The 16,651-nt window shown below is 42.1% G+C and overlaps 1 protein-coding gene and 1 long non-coding RNA gene across 2 annotated transcripts in view; both read right to left on the bottom strand.

Moving 5' to 3' along the window:
* LOC132130254 (histone-lysine N-methyltransferase, H3 lysine-36 specific-like) overlaps window positions 1–15,070 on the bottom strand; it is a 38,785-nt gene extending 23,715 nt beyond the window's left edge. Inside the window, exons 1-6 of the mRNA XM_059541954.1 lie at window positions 14,936–15,070; window positions 13,118–13,742; window positions 11,524–11,594; window positions 6,980–7,046; window positions 6,214–6,337; window positions 5,904–6,104 (exon numbers count right to left, since the gene is read on the bottom strand). Of these exons, the coding sequence (XP_059397937.1) occupies window positions 5,904–6,104; window positions 6,214–6,337; window positions 6,980–7,046; window positions 11,524–11,594; window positions 13,118–13,468 (814 nt within the window). The 5' untranslated portion in view covers window positions 13,469–13,742; window positions 14,936–15,070. The remainder of the gene's footprint in view (window positions 1–5,903; window positions 6,105–6,213; window positions 6,338–6,979; window positions 7,047–11,523; window positions 11,595–13,117; window positions 13,743–14,935) is intronic.
* On the bottom strand, window positions 10,756–12,178 carry LOC132130439 (uncharacterized). Its single transcript, XR_009428703.1, has 3 exons — window positions 12,131–12,178; window positions 11,691–11,872; window positions 10,756–10,809 (listed from the first exon to the last, which is right to left on the bottom strand). It is a non-coding gene; the product is annotated as an uncharacterized LOC132130439 (long non-coding RNA).
* Window positions 15,071–16,651: the final 1,581 nt, after the last annotated feature.

Raw genomic sequence — 16,651 nt, 5'->3', positions numbered from 1 at the left:
CTCAGCTAATTATATGCAAGCGTGAACTCGTGAAAGAGACTGTGTCTGTTCTCCTAACTAGAAAATACAAAAAACGTCCAAACCAATTTAAGAGTAATAATTTAATTGAGGTTCAACAAATAAAAAACACATGCAACATGGATAAACAAATGATAAACCTTGGCCTATTGAATATCAGATCCCTTTCTACGAAAACACTTTTTGCTCTGTTTGACAGAAACCTGACGATTACATTATTTTAAATGAGTCCACCCCCAAAAACAATGTTTTTAGGATTTCTCAGAGGGCAGGCTTCAAGTATAACTTGTTTGAAGTAATGGTGCTTCATATAACATATCCAGAGAAACAAATGTTAATGATAAATCCCCTATGATGTTTGTACTGGCTACTGTTTACAGGCCACTAGGGTACCATACAGACTTTATTAAAGAGTTTGTTGATTTTACATCCGAGTTAGTTCTGGCTGCAGATAAAGTTTTAATAGTCGGTGATTTTAATATCCATGTTGATAATGAAAAAGATGCATTGGGATCAGCATTTATAGACATTCTGAACTATTGGGGTTAGACAACACGTCTCAGGACCTACTCATTGTCGAAATCATACTTTAGATTTCACATGGAATTGATGTTGATGGTATTGAAATTATGCAGCCAAGTGATATCTCAGATCATTATTTAGTTTTGTGCAAACTTCATATAGCCAAAATTGTAAATTCTACTTCTTGTTACAAGTATGGTAGGACCATCACTTATACCACAAAAGACTGCTTTGTAAGTTATCTTCCTGATGTATCCGAATTCCTTAGCATATCCAAAACTTCAGAACAACTCAATGATGTAACAAAAACTATGGACTTTCTCTTTCCTTGCATTTTAAATACAGTAGCTCATTTACGCTTAAGGAAGGTTAAGGAAAACAGTCTGACACCATGGTATAATGAGAGTAGCCTGAAAAGGCAGCTGAAAAAGCAGCCCGAAAAATGGAGCACAGTGGGAGGAAAACAAAAATTGAGCATCGTGTTAGTTCAGTCAGGCCACGTTAGTCACGCTTGCATCATCTGACAGTCAGCCGTTCCTGACGTGTACCAATCCAGTCTCGACACTGATCACCTGCGGTCTATTTAAATTCCCATTCTTCAGTGTCTCTTCCATCGCATCGCTGCTTGCAATTAACTCCCTCCTCCAACCCCAACTCCACCAACTGAACCTGTAATCTGATCTAACTTTGTTCTTTCTTTACAGTCTCTTCATTGGAAGCAGTCTCTATCACATTCTGTTTACAACTCATGTAATTGTGAATTGTAATTATGTATGCTTATAATGGTTCTGTTCTGTACCCCGGGGGGTTTGTCTTGCTGCTCTCCCCTCTCTGTCCAAGCATGGCTGCATGGACAGGCGTGTGGAGGGTTGCCCAGAACATAACCATACCGCCAACACTAACTGTATGCAATTATAATTGTCATAAATATACTTGACGGAAGTGGTCCTGATTGAACTAGAGGTATTTCGTATTGCTTGGCGGGAAAGTAACCTATCCTACAGAAAAGCATTAAAAACTGCTAGGTCTGATTACTTTTCTTCTCTTTTAGAAGAAAACAAACATAACCCCAGGTATTTATTTAATACAGTGGCTAAATTAACGAAAAATAAAGCCTCAACAAGTGTTGACTGTGGCAGGGGGGGCGTGGTTTAGGGAAGTCTGCAGCGGGAGAGAGAATCAGGTGACGAGCGGTAAGTGAGTGGTTTGGGCAAAAATTATCATCACTTGTTTCTTGTTCTAGTAATTGGCGTGGAGAGAGTATAAAACGCCAGGAGAGCCGTCAGCTACAGTATCGCATCAGACAGTGCACTATAGATCCCCTGAGGAGCAGTTACACTCATTCTCTACTATAGGAGAGGAAGAATTGTATAAACTTGTAAAATCATCTAAACCAACAACATGTATGTTAGACCCTATTCCATCTAAGCTCCTAAAAGAGGTGCTTCCTCTTCGGACTATAATTAATTCCTCATTGTCATTAGGATATGTCCTCTCATTAAAAAACCACAACTTGATCCCAAAGAACTAGTTAATTATAGACCGATCTCGAATCTCCCTTTTCTGTCCAAGATAATAGAAAAGGTAGTATCCTCACAATTATATTACTTCTTAGAGAAAAATGGTATCTGTGAGGATTTCCAGTCAGGATTTAGACCATATCATAGTACTGATACTGCTCTCCTTAGAGTTTCAAATGACCTGCTCTTATCATCTGATCGTGGTTGTATCTCTCTATTAGTGTTATTGGATGTTAGTGCTTCATTTGACACTAATGACTAAAACATTCTTTTGCATAGACTAGAACACTTTGTTGGCATTAATGGAAGTGGTTGTCATGGTTTAAATCGTACTTATATGACCGCCACTAATTTGTAGCAGTGAATGAAGAGGTATCATATCGATCACAAGTGCAGTATGGAGTACCTCAAAGCTCAGTACAAGGGCCGCTACTCTTCACGCTTTACATGTTATGAGATATCATCAGGAAACATGGTGTTAGCTTTCACTGTTATGCTGATGATACTCAGCTCAATATTTCTTCGCAGCCCGGTGAAACACACCAATTTGAAAAACTAATGGAATGCATAGTCAATATAAAAAACTGGATGACGAGTAATTTCTTACTGCTAAATTCTTTAAAAACAGAGGTGTTAATTATAGTATCTAAAAACTCTGCATGTAATAACCCAGAACACTGTCTAAGACTTGATGGCTGCTCTGTCAATTCTTCGTCATCAGTTAGGAACATCAGTTAAACAAACTACAGCTAGTCCTAAATGCAGCAGCAAGAGTTCTTACTAGAACCAGGAAGTATGACCATATTAGCCCGGTCCTGTAACACTGCACTGGTCCCTATCAAACGTTGTATAGATTTTAAAATCTTGCTTATTACTTATATAGCCCTGAATGGTTTAGCACCTCAGTATTTGAATTAGCTCTTGTTACATTATAATTCTCCACGTCTGCTGCATTCTCAAAACTCAGGCAATTTGATAATACTTAGAATATCAAAATCAACTGCGGGTGGCAGATCCTTTTCCTATTTGGTGCCTAAACTCTGGAATAGCCTACCTAACATTGTTCGGAAGGCAGACACACTCTTGCAGTTTAAATCTAGATTAGAGACCCATCTCTTTAACCTCTTCTCTCTTAGCGGTCACTGTAGCCACCAGATCCAGTCTGTATCCAGATCCAGGGCTGGACTGGGACAAAAAATCGGCCCGGGCATTTTTGCCCAGACCGGCCCACTATATGATCATAAACACCACCCATCTTTGCACGCCCTTAATTATATGCATACCAATTCCTATTCATTAAAACCACTAATGCCATGTAATGAGTGAGTATAGGAACAAGTGAGAGTTAACAGATGAAATAAGTAACAATTTTATATTTATTAATACAGTTGAACTATACTCCACAGCGGTGAATCCTAAAACAAGCTATAAGCGGCTCAGGCATAGCAATACCAGTGTTTCTTACAGGATTTTTGTTAAAACTATGGTGGTGTGTCCTCGGTCCTTCTAGGGGGGTTCGGGGGCATGCCCCCCGTGAGAAAATTTTGTGCATTTTAATGTTAAATTCATTAATCTGGTGCACTTTGAGAGTTCAAAATTAAAAGCTCCAACCCATTTTCAGTGTGCAAATTAAACAAAGAAAAATTCAAACCTCTTTTAGTTACAGTGTCTATTTACATTACACCTATACATAATAATAGTTATAATATTAATCCAATGACAGTAATAGCCATATTTTGTAAAACAAATGCACAAAAAAATAAAGGAAACTTTCTTAATTAGTTGTACCAATTTCTATACTTGAAAGAGATAAGCACATGATCTTTTATTTTGACGCAAACTGCATCAAGCTTTTATTTTGGCGGAAAACATGGTTTACAAACGCCTCTTATTAAATTTCTAGTGAATTGCGGTAATCGTCAACTATGCAGATGTGGAAATAATCTACACTCATGACATGGCCTAAGTGTTTTGAAAGTAGTTATGCTTACTGCAGGCTCTACACTTTCTCATCTCTCTCCTGATCCTCCGTCCTCACTATCATCATCTGCCACAGGAGCTGATGAAGGTCAGAAAACATATATTTTGACACAGTTTACAGTGTCTGCTTTAAGGGCCTGGTTCTATTTTTTCACGCTATTTATCTGCACATTCCTTGCGTTTCTTCTCCATCTTTTTTTACAGATACACACTGACACTGCTGCCGCTCGCTCACTCGTTTAAAGTTGTGATTGGGCCAGCCCAATGTCAATCAAGAAAAGAGCCAATGGGCCGCTGATCTACGTGTTTCATGGGCTGGTCTGTCAGAAAAAAAAACTAACACTGACTTTGACCAATGCATTACACCGGCACAAACCCAGCGCCGCTAATTAAGCAAAGCAAAACAAAACAAAACGAATGGGCCGCCGATGTACAAATTTTATGGGCCGTTTAAAAAAAAGTATGAGTATGAGATATCGGCCCAAAAAGCACGTCGGCCCACCGGGCAAATGCCCGGTATGCCCAATGGCCAGTCCAGCGGGTCACTGCAGTCACCCAAATCCAGTACGTATCCAGACCAGATGGTGGATCAGCACCTAGAAAGGACCTCAACAGCCCTGAAAGACAGCGGAGACCAGGACAACTAGAGCCCCAGATACAGATCCCCTGTAAAGACCACTGGGACAAGACCACAGGAAACAGATGATTCTTCTGCCAATCTGACTTTGCTGCAACCTGGAATTGAACTGCTGGTTTCGTCTGGTCAGAGAAGAACTGGCCCCCCAACTGAGCCTGGTTTCTCCCAAGGTTTTTTCTCCATTCTGTCACAGATGGAGTTTTGGTTCCTTGCTGCTGTCGCCTCTGGCTTGCTTAGTTGGGGTCACTTCATTTACAGTGATACTGTGACTTGATTGCAAATGATTGCACAGATACTATTTAAACTGAACTGAGATGATGACATCACTGAATTCAGTGATGAACTGCCTTTAACTGTCATTTTGCATTATTGACACACTGTTTTCCTAATTAATGTTGTTCAGTTGCTTTGATGCAATCCTTTTTGTTTAAAGCACTATATAAATAAAGGTGACTTGACTTGACTTAAAATAATAATGGTTAACCATTTAAAATGACAGATTTAAGTTTTTGGTGTTTTAGTTTAAAATTAGTTAGATATTTGTCCTGATTTGCAGTCTGGAGAAGGTTAGTTATAGTCAATGTTAGTTCCCAAAAGTCATAGTCAGGTCTGCAGATTTCACCGAAGATTGTGTAGTAGTGTATGATAGGCATAGACTGTGGTTTTTAATCTTCATTGATTCCATCCAGTTGAAGTTTGATTATTTTCTGCTGATTTTAGAACACATATTGTTTTCTTTTGTTACGTATCTCTTAGCAATGAGGCACATTTCTACATGAGTTGTGTTTAAAATGACTTTAAATTCCAGTAATGTGTGATCCTCAGTCTTCTAGTACATGATGGCCAGTTTTTCTGTTTAACCAAAGTCTGCATGTGTATGATGCCTAGTGTTCTGAAATCAGTTCAGATTTGTTAAATGGTGTAGTGTACTGATGCTAATGAACACTGCCCCAACAAAAGCAACATCTAAACATTGTTGTCATGATAATAAGGTAAATGTCCCTGCCAAATCTATAGAAACAAATGTACATTTCTGTATTTTCAAATGTTTAAACCTGCAGTAATAAAAAATAACCCCTTGCCCACATTTTATGGACTTAATATTACACATGAAAATATATTTCCATTCTCAGATGAAGTTGTTGGTTTTTGTTGGGGCAGTGCAAACAAGCATTCATATGTAGCATCACCTGATGCAGAATGTAACTGCTTGAACCACAACAAACCTTTAGATACGGATGGATTGGTAGGGTTTGTGATGAAACATGATAGGCAGGTGTGCAGAGGGCAACGAAAAGCCCGGTTCAGAGGTACTGTGGGTGCATGGCTGGCAGCACACTCCCCATGGTAGAACTTCCCACATCCTGGAAGCATACAGCGCCTGACGTCCTCAGCCAGGCTCTTACAAGAAAAGCATGAGTGTATACCTATTAAAACGTTTAAAAAACCAGCTGTCAAAGAGCAGTAAATCTGTAAAATTATGTCAAGATTTTTTATTTAAGTTGTTAAAGTGTGAATTATAAGGTAGGCTCTTACCAGATGTGCACTCCTGACATAGAAATTTCCCTGAAGGAAGTTTGTTCTGGCCAGTGCATTGTAAATGAAATGCCCCACAGCATTGCCCTTCACACAGAAGGAGATCTCCCTGCTTCTCACATGCCTTCAGAAACAGCAGAGACATTCACTGAGATGTGTCCCAATATACCATGGCTATTATCACTCCTCCTTAGATTAAACACTCCTCTTTTAGTCTTAAATATTGTCAGTTGTCATTTCACATGGATGTACAGCATAATAAAAAGATCTCTTGCAACTATTTTGAATAAAAATACAGGTTATTGTCAATAATTATTGTGATAATCCAGTTATTTCTCATTTATCTTTGTTTCATTAGTAGCAATAACTGTTAGTTAGAATAAAGGCCAGTTCAGTAAGGGACGGTAACTGTTATGATTACTATGACATTTTAATAATCATATTAATTCTATGCTAATCATAGTTTGATTGTATGCGTTTCTACAGCAACTGTGTTTTCTCAAATGTCCAAGAAAAAAATAAAAAAGATAGACAATACTGGTTAAATGATAAATACCAATAATGGCAACTCCAAAGTCCACACCACAGCTACAATAACGATATATAATTATATCAATTAAATAATTTAGATTCCTTTTTTTTAGCTGATGAACACATTAGAAGCCACCTGACTGTAACGAGCTTAAGCATTTAAAATGGCAGACAACAAAACTGTTATCAACTGCTGGTGTAGTTATCAATAGTTACCTTTCTTAGTTACACCTACCTGGCACACATTCTCCTTGAATAAAGTGTTGCCACCTTTCTCCCCTGAGAGCCTTTTATCCGAGACTCTGTCACAGTGTCTGGGTTGTGTCCCTGGGTTTCCACTAGATGTCCCCCTTTCTCACGGTGTCTGTCACCTTATCACTTCCTGTTCCCTTATTTGGTCACCTTCCTCCTTGTTAGTAATTGATTGTTCCCCACCTGTCTCCTGTTCCCTCATTATCCTTCTGTGTATTTATACCCGGTCTGTCTGAGTCTGTGTTACAGAGTCCTTGTTTAATGTCCTATAGTTATTCATGTCCGTCGCTTCTTGCCTTGCTTTGCCTTGTCTTCGTGTCTTGTTTATGTTCGATATTCTGGTTTTGACCCTGCCTGGACTGTTTACCCCTTTGGTTTACCCTTTAATAAATGACTTACCTGCAATTGGTTCTATCTCCGTGCCTCATTGGATCCCTGCCGTGACAGAAGGACTCCGTCACACTAGGAACCAGCGGTATGTCATTTTTCCGTTCCCCAGCCAAGATGGCGGAGCGGCGAACCAAGTACCTTCGGTTGATCGCCCTCCGCCAAGAGGGCAATGAAGTGGGTGCCCTGGCTCAGGTGTTCTTGTCCCTGGCCGAGGGCATGGGCTACAACGATGCGGCCCTCAAGGACTATTTCAATGGCGGGCTGGATGATCCAGTGTCTCATGAGGAGATGGCGCAGTTAGAGACACTGGAATTCTGGGAATTCGTGCGCTACCTGCAGCATCGGCTTCGGTGGGATGCCCCAGCCACTTCGGTCTCTTCCGGCGGGATGGTCGTCAGCCCAGCACCACTGCCCAGGATGGCAACCAGCCAAGTGCCACAACCCAAGATGGCCACCAGTCCAGCACCACTGCCCAGGATGGCTAACAGCCAAGCGCCACAGCACAAGATGGCCGCTAACCCAGCGCCAATGCCCAAATTGGCCACTTTTCCAGCGCCACAGCCCAAGATGGCCGCCAGCCCAGCGCCAATGCCCAAATTGGCCACCGGTTCAGCGCCACAGCCCAAATTGGCCACCGGTCCAGCACCACAGCACAAGGTGGCCGCTAACCCAGCGCCAATGCCCAAATTGGCCACCGTTCCAGCACCACAGCCCAAGATGGCCGCCAGCCCAGCGCCAATACCCAAATTGGCCACCGGTTCAGCTCCACAACCCAAGATGGCCGTCAGCCTAGCACCACAGCACCAGATGGCCGTCAGCCTAGCGCCACAGCACAAGATGGCCGTCAGTCCAGCGCCACAGCACAAGATGGCCGCTAACCCAGCGCCAATGCCCAGATTGGCCACCGGTCCAGCGCCACAGTACAGGATGGCCGCCAGCCCAGCGCCAATGCCCAAATTGGCCACCGGTTCAGCGCCACAGTACAAGATGGCCGCCAGCCCAGCACCACAGTACAAGAGGGCCGCCTGTCCAGAGTCATGGCCCAAGATGGCTGCTTGCCCAGCGCCGTTGCACAGGATGAGAGTCTCAGTTGACCCTCCGGAGTCGAGTCAGGTGCCAGTTGACCCTCCGTAGTCGAGTCAGGTGCCAGTTGACCCTCCGGAGTCGAGTCAGGTGCCAGTTGACCCTCCGGAATCGAGTCAGGTGCCAGTTGACCCTCCGGAATCGAGTCAGGTGCCAGTTGACCCTCCGGAATCGAGTCAGGTGCCAGTGAACTCTCCAGAGTCGAGTCAGGTGCCAGTGAACTCTCCAGAGTCAGGGCTAGTCACCGCTGATCCTCCAGAGTCAGGGCTAGTCACCGCTGATCCTCCAGAGTCAGGGCTAGTCACCGCTGATCCTCCAGAGTCAGGGCTAGTCACCGCTGATCCTCCAGAGTCAGGGCTAGTCACCGCTGATCCTCCAGAGTAAGGGCTAGTCACCGCGGATCCTCCAGAGTCAGGGCTAGTCACCGCTGATCCTCCAGAGTCAGGGCTAGTCACCGCTGATCCTCCAGAGTCAGGGCTAGTCACCGCTGATCCTCCAGAGTCAGGGCTAGTCACCGCTGATCCTCCTGAGTCAGGGCTAGTCACCGCTGATCCTCCTGAGTCAGGGCTAGTCACCGCGGATCCTCCTGAGTCAGGGCTAGTCACCGCGGATCCTCCTGAGTCAGGGCTAGTCACCGCGGATCCTCCTGAGTCAGGGCTAGTCACCGCGGATCCTCCAGAGACTAGGCTGGTCACCGTTGACCTTTCAGAGTCAAGTCAAGTCACCGGTGATCTTCAAGGACTGAGTCAAGTCACCGGTGATCTTCAAGGACTGAGTCAAGTCACCGGTGATCTTCAAGGACTGAGTCAAGTCACCGGTGATCTTCAAGGACTGAGTCAAGTCACCGGTGATCTTCAAGGACTGAGTCAAGTCACCGGTGATCTTCAAGGACTGAGTCAAGTCACCGGTGATCTTCAAGGACTGAGTCAAGTCACCGGTGGTCTTCAAGGACTGAGTCAAGTCACCGGTGGTCTTCAAGGACTGAGTCAAGTCACCGGTGGTCTTCAAGGACTGAGTCAAGTCACCTCTGATCTTCAAGGACTGAGTCAAGTCACCTCTGATCTTCAAGGACTGAGTCAAGTCACCTCTGATCTTCAAGGACTGAGTCAAGTCACCTCTGATCTTCATGAACAAAGGCAAGTCACCAATGATCTTCATGAGCAAATGCAAGTCACCAATGATCTTCATGAGCAGTGTCAGGCCAGCACCAATCTTCTGGAGTCCAGTAAGGACACCAGGGGATTACCAGAGTTTCGTTGTCCCATTGATCCAGCCGCACGGAGGTCTGCTCCGCCTTGGGGGGCTCTGGTCCTGACCACATGGCTGTGGTGGTCTTCTGCTCCGCCCTGGGGGCCTTCCGCCCTGACCACACGGTTGTGGGGGTCTTCCGCTCCGCCCTGGAGGACTCTGGCTTCGTCCACAAGGACGTGGTGGTCTTCTGCTCCGCCCTGGGGGGCTTCCGTCCTGACCTCACGGTTGTGGTGGTCTTCTGCTCCGCCCTGGGAGGCTTCCGCCCTGACCACACGGTTGTGGTGGTCCTCTGCTCCGCCCTGGGGGACTCCAGTCTCCACCACACGGACGGTGTGATCTTCTGCCCCGCCCTGGAGGGGCTTCATGTTGTTTTTTGTTTTTGTGTTCACTCCTGTCCCTGTTCCTCTCTGTGAGCCTGGCCCTCCGTCCCTCCCCCTGAACCTCCTCCGGTCCTCCTCCCTCCTGGTCTCTCTGTTTTGTGTCTACACTTCTGGTATCTGTTCCCCATGATTTTTTTTTTCTGGCCCTCCGTCCCTCCCCCTGAGCCTCCACCTGTCCGCCTCCCTCCTGGTCTCTGTTTTGTGTCTGTCGTGGAGCGTCTGGGAGCCGCTCCGTAGAGGGGGGGTACTGTCACAGTGTCTGGGTTGTGTCCCTGGGTTTCCACTAGATGTCCCCCTTTCTCACGGTGTCTGTCACCTTATCACTTCCTGTTCCCTTATTTGGTCACCTTCCTCCTTGTTAGTAATTGATTGTTCCCCACCTGTCTCCTGTTCCCTCATTATCCTTCTGTGTATTTATACCCGGTCTGTCTGAGTCTGTGTTACGGAGTCCTTGTTTAATGTCCTATAGTTATTCATGTCCGTCGCTTCTTGCCTTGCTTTGCCTTGTCTTCGTGTCTTGTTTATGTTCGATATTCTGGTTTTGACCCTGTCTGGACTGTTTACCCCTTTGGTTTACCCTTTAATAAATGACTTACCTGCAATTGGTTCTATCTCCGTGCCTCATTGGATCCCTGCCGTGACAGACTCCTTCATGGGATTTCAAATGTTCTTCTCTTTCAGAACACAAGCCATAACTAGATTCAACCATCTGAAAAAATGCCACCTATTCAGGTTAGTTAAATTAGTGAGCATTTAGGAAGGTTGATTTTATTTATTTTTGATTGAATTATTTGTATTGTGGTACTGAATGCTGCATTTCAGATTTTTTTTTATTTTTTATCAAAAACATTTGTTTTATTGAACACATAATGCTGCACATGATTGACATGCTAACAGATTATGTGAGATGTTATGCTAATTACAGTGGCCATATTATAACGCACCAAAAATTAAATGATCTTGCACTTTTATAGCGCAATATAGTAAATGAGCACTGTGCGATGTCCGAACTGATTGCACTGTATTTTATGTATACATTTTCAAAGTTTTTAATTTCCTTATTTTATTTTTGTGATTATTTTACTTTCTTTTATTTAAAGCTCTTTGAATTACTATTGTGTACAAAATGTGCTATATAAATTAACTTGCCTTGCTTAGTTCCATTCACACGTAACAGAAATAAAATTTGGAAATAGAACAATGAATCGTTTTAACAGTACATGAACACTGAGGAAGGTTCTGCGTGACTGAAACATTTGTTGATTTTAACATGCACTGAGCACTTTTTTTGCATAAAAAGAAAATAAGATTGCTAGTATCTCTGCACGTAATCCTTTTATTTGGATACACAGAAAACAAATTTCAAGATGAGCTTGGTTGCTTTTTGATGGATTCCACTTTGTAATGCGCACCTTTCTAATACTTGTGGCCAGAGATGATGTTGTTACAACATCCACCTGTTGACCATGCCTGTGTGTTCTTGCAGCTGTATGACTGGTTGATCAGAAATCTTCATTATGAAGTACAGTAGCTGTAATAATGTGGCTACTAAGAAATAACAGAAGTGTAAGACTAGCTCATTTTACTGACCTCTAAATCTGAGAATTTGAGATCATTTGAACCATCCTTAGCTGATTCTGGGTTAACTGCATTAGGCATTTCAGGGGCAACTTCTGTCTCCATCTCTGGGCTTTTAAAGATTAGGGCAGTTGTGGAGTCGACTGGCTCAAAAGATTGCTCGTTCTTATTTTTTGATGATTGTCGTCCAATCCCTTCATTTACAACACAATTGAAATACACATTCATTCAAAAGACAATCAAGGCACCAAATAGAATGACTGAAAAGACGAAATTACAATCTCAGCTCTTCTGGTATTCCTAAAAAAGCCCTGCTTTAGATTTGAGACATCTTGTTTCCAGAAGATTATTTGAGATTCAGGCTTCTTCACATTTCCAACATCAATGGCAGAAAAGCTCATGATTTAACATAACTGAAATTAACATAACTGAAATTTGAAAATTTCATAAACCTGAATTTGTAGATTGTCCAGATGAGCAAATCTTCTGTGACTTCACCTGTGAATGATAATGCTATAAGCCCAATTTTTAATTTATTAGACTAAACAGTAGCACTCTAGTTTAGGGACCAATTCTCACTATTAACTAGTTGCTTATTAGCATACATATTGCTAGCATATTGCCTTATTCTGCATTACCATATTTTAGATCCTTAGTGTCTGGAGTTTTCGTCTTGTTGGCGTCCACTTCCTCTCACCATTGGGAGATTGTTAAACTGATATCCACCCACAAATATATAAGTAGATCGCTCAGGGACCCATGCCTGTTCTTCGGGTTCCCCAAATGTCTTGAGGAAATACTGGCGATTGGTCCTATCTGGTGGCTCTGAAACACAATCGCAAATATAAGGAAGGACAATTAGATATACTGGGGTGGATTATGTTGAAAAAAAAGCGATTGAAAAAGTTGTGAATCTGGTTCATGAAGTTAGAAATTTGTGTTCTGTTGTTTTTGTCTCCTGTGATTGTATACTTACCTTTAATTCTGTGGTAAACTCCCTCAATTGGATAAACAGTCACCTGACATGGCCACCATGGTCTACGGTTGAATTTAGCCCATATTAGTTTAGCCTCCAAGTATTTCACTGGTGGTAGAGCCTTTGTTTTAATTTTTTTTTTGTCTGCTGGTAGACATCATATATGAATGAGATTAATCTACAGCTGAATAGTTTCAGTGTCACCTTTAAAAACATTTTTCATAATATATTAAATATGATTAATTCTCTCCCCAACCATAAGAACAGTTTCGAATTGTAAAAATATACTGTCCTCTAAGCTAATTATAATGAAAATTCTATCAATTCGTTCTATCAACGTGTAAGATTTTACATGTTCCTCATTTTAAAGGCTAGCACCACAGTTGACTGTAGTATGAAGAGATATCTAAAAATATTTGTAGTGGTTTGATGTTGGGGGTGGTCGGACAGAACCAGAACTTGCCATTATAATCCCAGCAGGCCTGCACACAAGAGAAGAAAGCCCACAATCCCTTGTAGACTTTTCCTCAAATACAGCTTCTTGCCCCAAAGACGAGCGACCCTTTGAAATTTTGCTTCTAGGCTTGACATCCAATTTTGACTTCAAATTTGTATTTGTTGTATGGTCTTTTGTTGAGCCACACGAGGCTCTTTCCAGTTGAGATTCAGTCTCTGGATTCATAACTTCCTCCTCCTTCTCATATTCAAACAGAATTGACTCAAAGTGCAGTCCATTTGCAAATGGACTGGATGAGTCCAGACTAAAATCAGGGCTGGGTGGGGATGTGCAGCTGTCAGTCGAAGCTGCATCCATTTTGAGACAGACGTGTCAACAACTCAGTCTGGCTACCACGCCCCCATCTGAGTTCCTTGTGTGTGCACTGTCCCATAAGCCTTGTGGGTCCCTGTCAGGCAGAAGCAGGTACTGATTCCCAAAGGTCAGATTGTTAAGGCTACTCTATGGATGATAAGTGAATAAGCTTTGGCTCCTAGACTTAGACAGATGAGACAGGAAGAGCCCGTATAAAGCCAAGTGGCTCTCTGCTGGATGGTGATGTTTTCCATGTACTTTCAGGTGGATCAGGCACCTGTGGACAGGTATGGCGATATGTTGCATTACTGAGAGTATGCCCATGTGTTTGAAACATAATAGCACTGCTTCCTACTTAGAAAACAAATTTGTGTTTACAGATAAACATTCACTTCATCTGTGCATTTAAAAAACAGTTAGAGCATAACAATTCTAAAATGAATGCTGATAACAATACACACCACTAGTCAAAGTTTTCACTTGACTGAAAATGTGTTAAAAATGCATTTAGATTTAAAGGCTTATGCTTAAATGCTTGAAATTAGATCAGCAGACTCATTTGTGCATGCTTATTTGTGAATTCTTTAAAAATTGTAATCAAAATTATACAAATATAAATATAATTAGCAAGGAATAGCAGTAATAGTAAATAAAAGCTGCCAACAGGTGCCCAGCATTGTTGTTTGCCTTTTAAAAAATATATGAGATATAAAGAAATATATTCATTTTATGTTTATATAATTACATATTTTCACTTATTTAATAATTATTATGCTGAAAACGTTGGGCTAAAAGCAGTTCTTTGTCTCTAATCCAAAACATTACATTTATTCTGCTTTAACCTTTCAGTGGTAGACATAAGTGTGGTGGTGGTGGTCTTGCTTCAGCAACACTTCCTTATTCATCTTTAGGGAATTAAAATTCTGGTATAAGGCAGTATTCATATTTCCAACAATGATGGCAAGAAGGGCAAAGCTACCTAAACCATTATACTGCCACCACTGTTCTACATGGGTGAGATGAGGTTCCCATTATTTAAGTGTTTTGGTTTTGCCAACTGTTCATTAAAACCAAAAAGCTCAATTTTTGACTGTGCACAAAATATTCTTCCATTTGTCTTCTAGTTCATCCAAATGGCCTTTGTAAAATTTCAGATGGACAGCAATGTTCTTCTTGGTGCTGCATTAGCATCTTCCTTGCTGTTCTTCCTGTCTACCTGATGGCGGGCTGACAAACCTTAGCCAATGTCCTGAAGATCTTACCCTGAGGTTCTTTGTGACCACCTTGAATATTAGTCTATATGTCCTGCTTTTGGAGAGATTTTTGTAATTGACCATTTCTTGGTAGACTAAGAGAGTGCATTTTAAAAAAAACAGAGTTCACAGAGTTACTTCTGTCTTCTACTTTAGTATTTCGTTATTTTAAAACATACAAAATGTTATGCCTAAGAAAACGCCGATGGAATCTTACCATTTACATTTTGGCCAATGTCACTGATATTGTAAATTCTTCATTTGTGTCCGTGAAATTAAATTTTTTTCCAAATTGTGAAAGTGGATCAAGAAAATCCCAGCCGCAGCTGCAGCAGTAGGCCAGAGAACCCGAGAACACATTCATACTACTGTATCATCTATCTGCACCTTCAAAATAAAAACACATCAAACTCATGCATTACAACACTCACACAGAGAGGAACCTTTCCAGTGCGCGATGTCTGAGTCACAACGTACCCCTTGTGTTACGATACTGACGTTGTACTTTTCATTTTCAATGATTATGGTTTCCTTGCTGTCGACCTGCCCCTGGTTCTGTTTCAAGCCCGTGACTGTATGTCTATCGGCACGGCAACCCAACCCCCTGTGTGAGGAGCTCTCCTCAACTCGTGTGTTTCACTTTATCCTAAAATATAATTGTATATTTCATTAAAACGCTCAAATGTACGTTTAATCTAACATTTGGCGTTTTATTAATCCCACTCAATTGCAAAGAAACTGTGCTCTTGTAACGAGCTGACATTTCTAACCTTAAGTGTTATTTTCCTTAATACTCCTCTTCTGAAATAAGCATTTTACCCAAACCTGGAAAAACTGGGAACCGTATAAAATTACGCGATTTTATTTAGTTCAGCTCTTGCTCATTCAAGATGGAGTCTGCCGTGTGCTGGCAGAGGCCACAAAGTGTTAAATTTCGATTTGGAGTCGGGCTTTATAACGTTACATTCAAGAAGTTGTGACTCGTCTTTCAAAGACATTTTTTACATTAGTATTGATCGCGTGAAGACACGTGCGTTCAGCAGTGCTGCACAATAAACTATGGCTTAGTGGTATTTGTATCTGTATATACTAAAATTATTTTGTGTAAGTCATACAGAAATACCGTGAGAAACGCAGCACAAAGCACATCTCTGTTTCATTCGATCACATCTCAAGCATATGAAAATTACATCGGAACTGTGTTGATCCTTATGTCATCTGGAAGTCTAAACATGTAAACAGCACTCTGTCGTTTGTCTTATTTATTTATTTTCTAAGGAGAGTGAAAATGGAGGAGTAGCTAGCCTACGACATCATCTCGACGATTGTGGCCGAGTTTTATGAATGTGACACTGGAGCGCTTTAATGCGACGAGCAAACAGATTTAGATACCGTTTCAATACGTGACAGCGATAAACATGACTGGTGCTTTACACTATGTCTGTTCCAAATCCTGCATCACTCAAAACCTTTACTTTAGATAGTCCCGAGAGGTTTATTATAAGGGAGTGCGTGTTTGAGGTTTGGGAACCGTTATCATGTCGACTGAGGACAGTCCATAAAGATGTTCCTCGCTAGAACATCAAAAGCAGATTTGCGAAAGATGTCAAAATTAGTGTGGAGCTGAGGGAGAAAGTGTTTGAGCGCTGTCTGTGGGCCTACTGCTTTCGCCTCGCCTGAACAGCGCCGCACCTGACAGAAAATACACCCGAGTTCTCTTACGAGAGTTCTCTCGTACTGCGTCTTAGCTAAGATGCTACGGGAAAAGTCTCTTTTCACGTAATACTGATGAAAAAAATTATCCTTAATTTTTAATTTTTGTAAAGCGCATTTGCAGCAGCACACAGCCATAGGCGAGACGGCTCGCTCGCTCATTGGCTGCTCTGCGGCAAGTGCACAGCCTATCGAGCGCAGGCTGATGCCACTTCCCGCC

Source organism: Carassius carassius, chromosome 47, assembly GCF_963082965.1.
Source record: "Carassius carassius chromosome 47, fCarCar2.1, whole genome shotgun sequence".
Lineage (NCBI taxonomy): Eukaryota > Metazoa > Chordata > Actinopteri > Cypriniformes > Cyprinidae > Carassius > Carassius carassius.
Note: the sequence above shows the minus strand (reverse complement) of the source record. Positions and strands in the feature narration are given on the sequence as shown.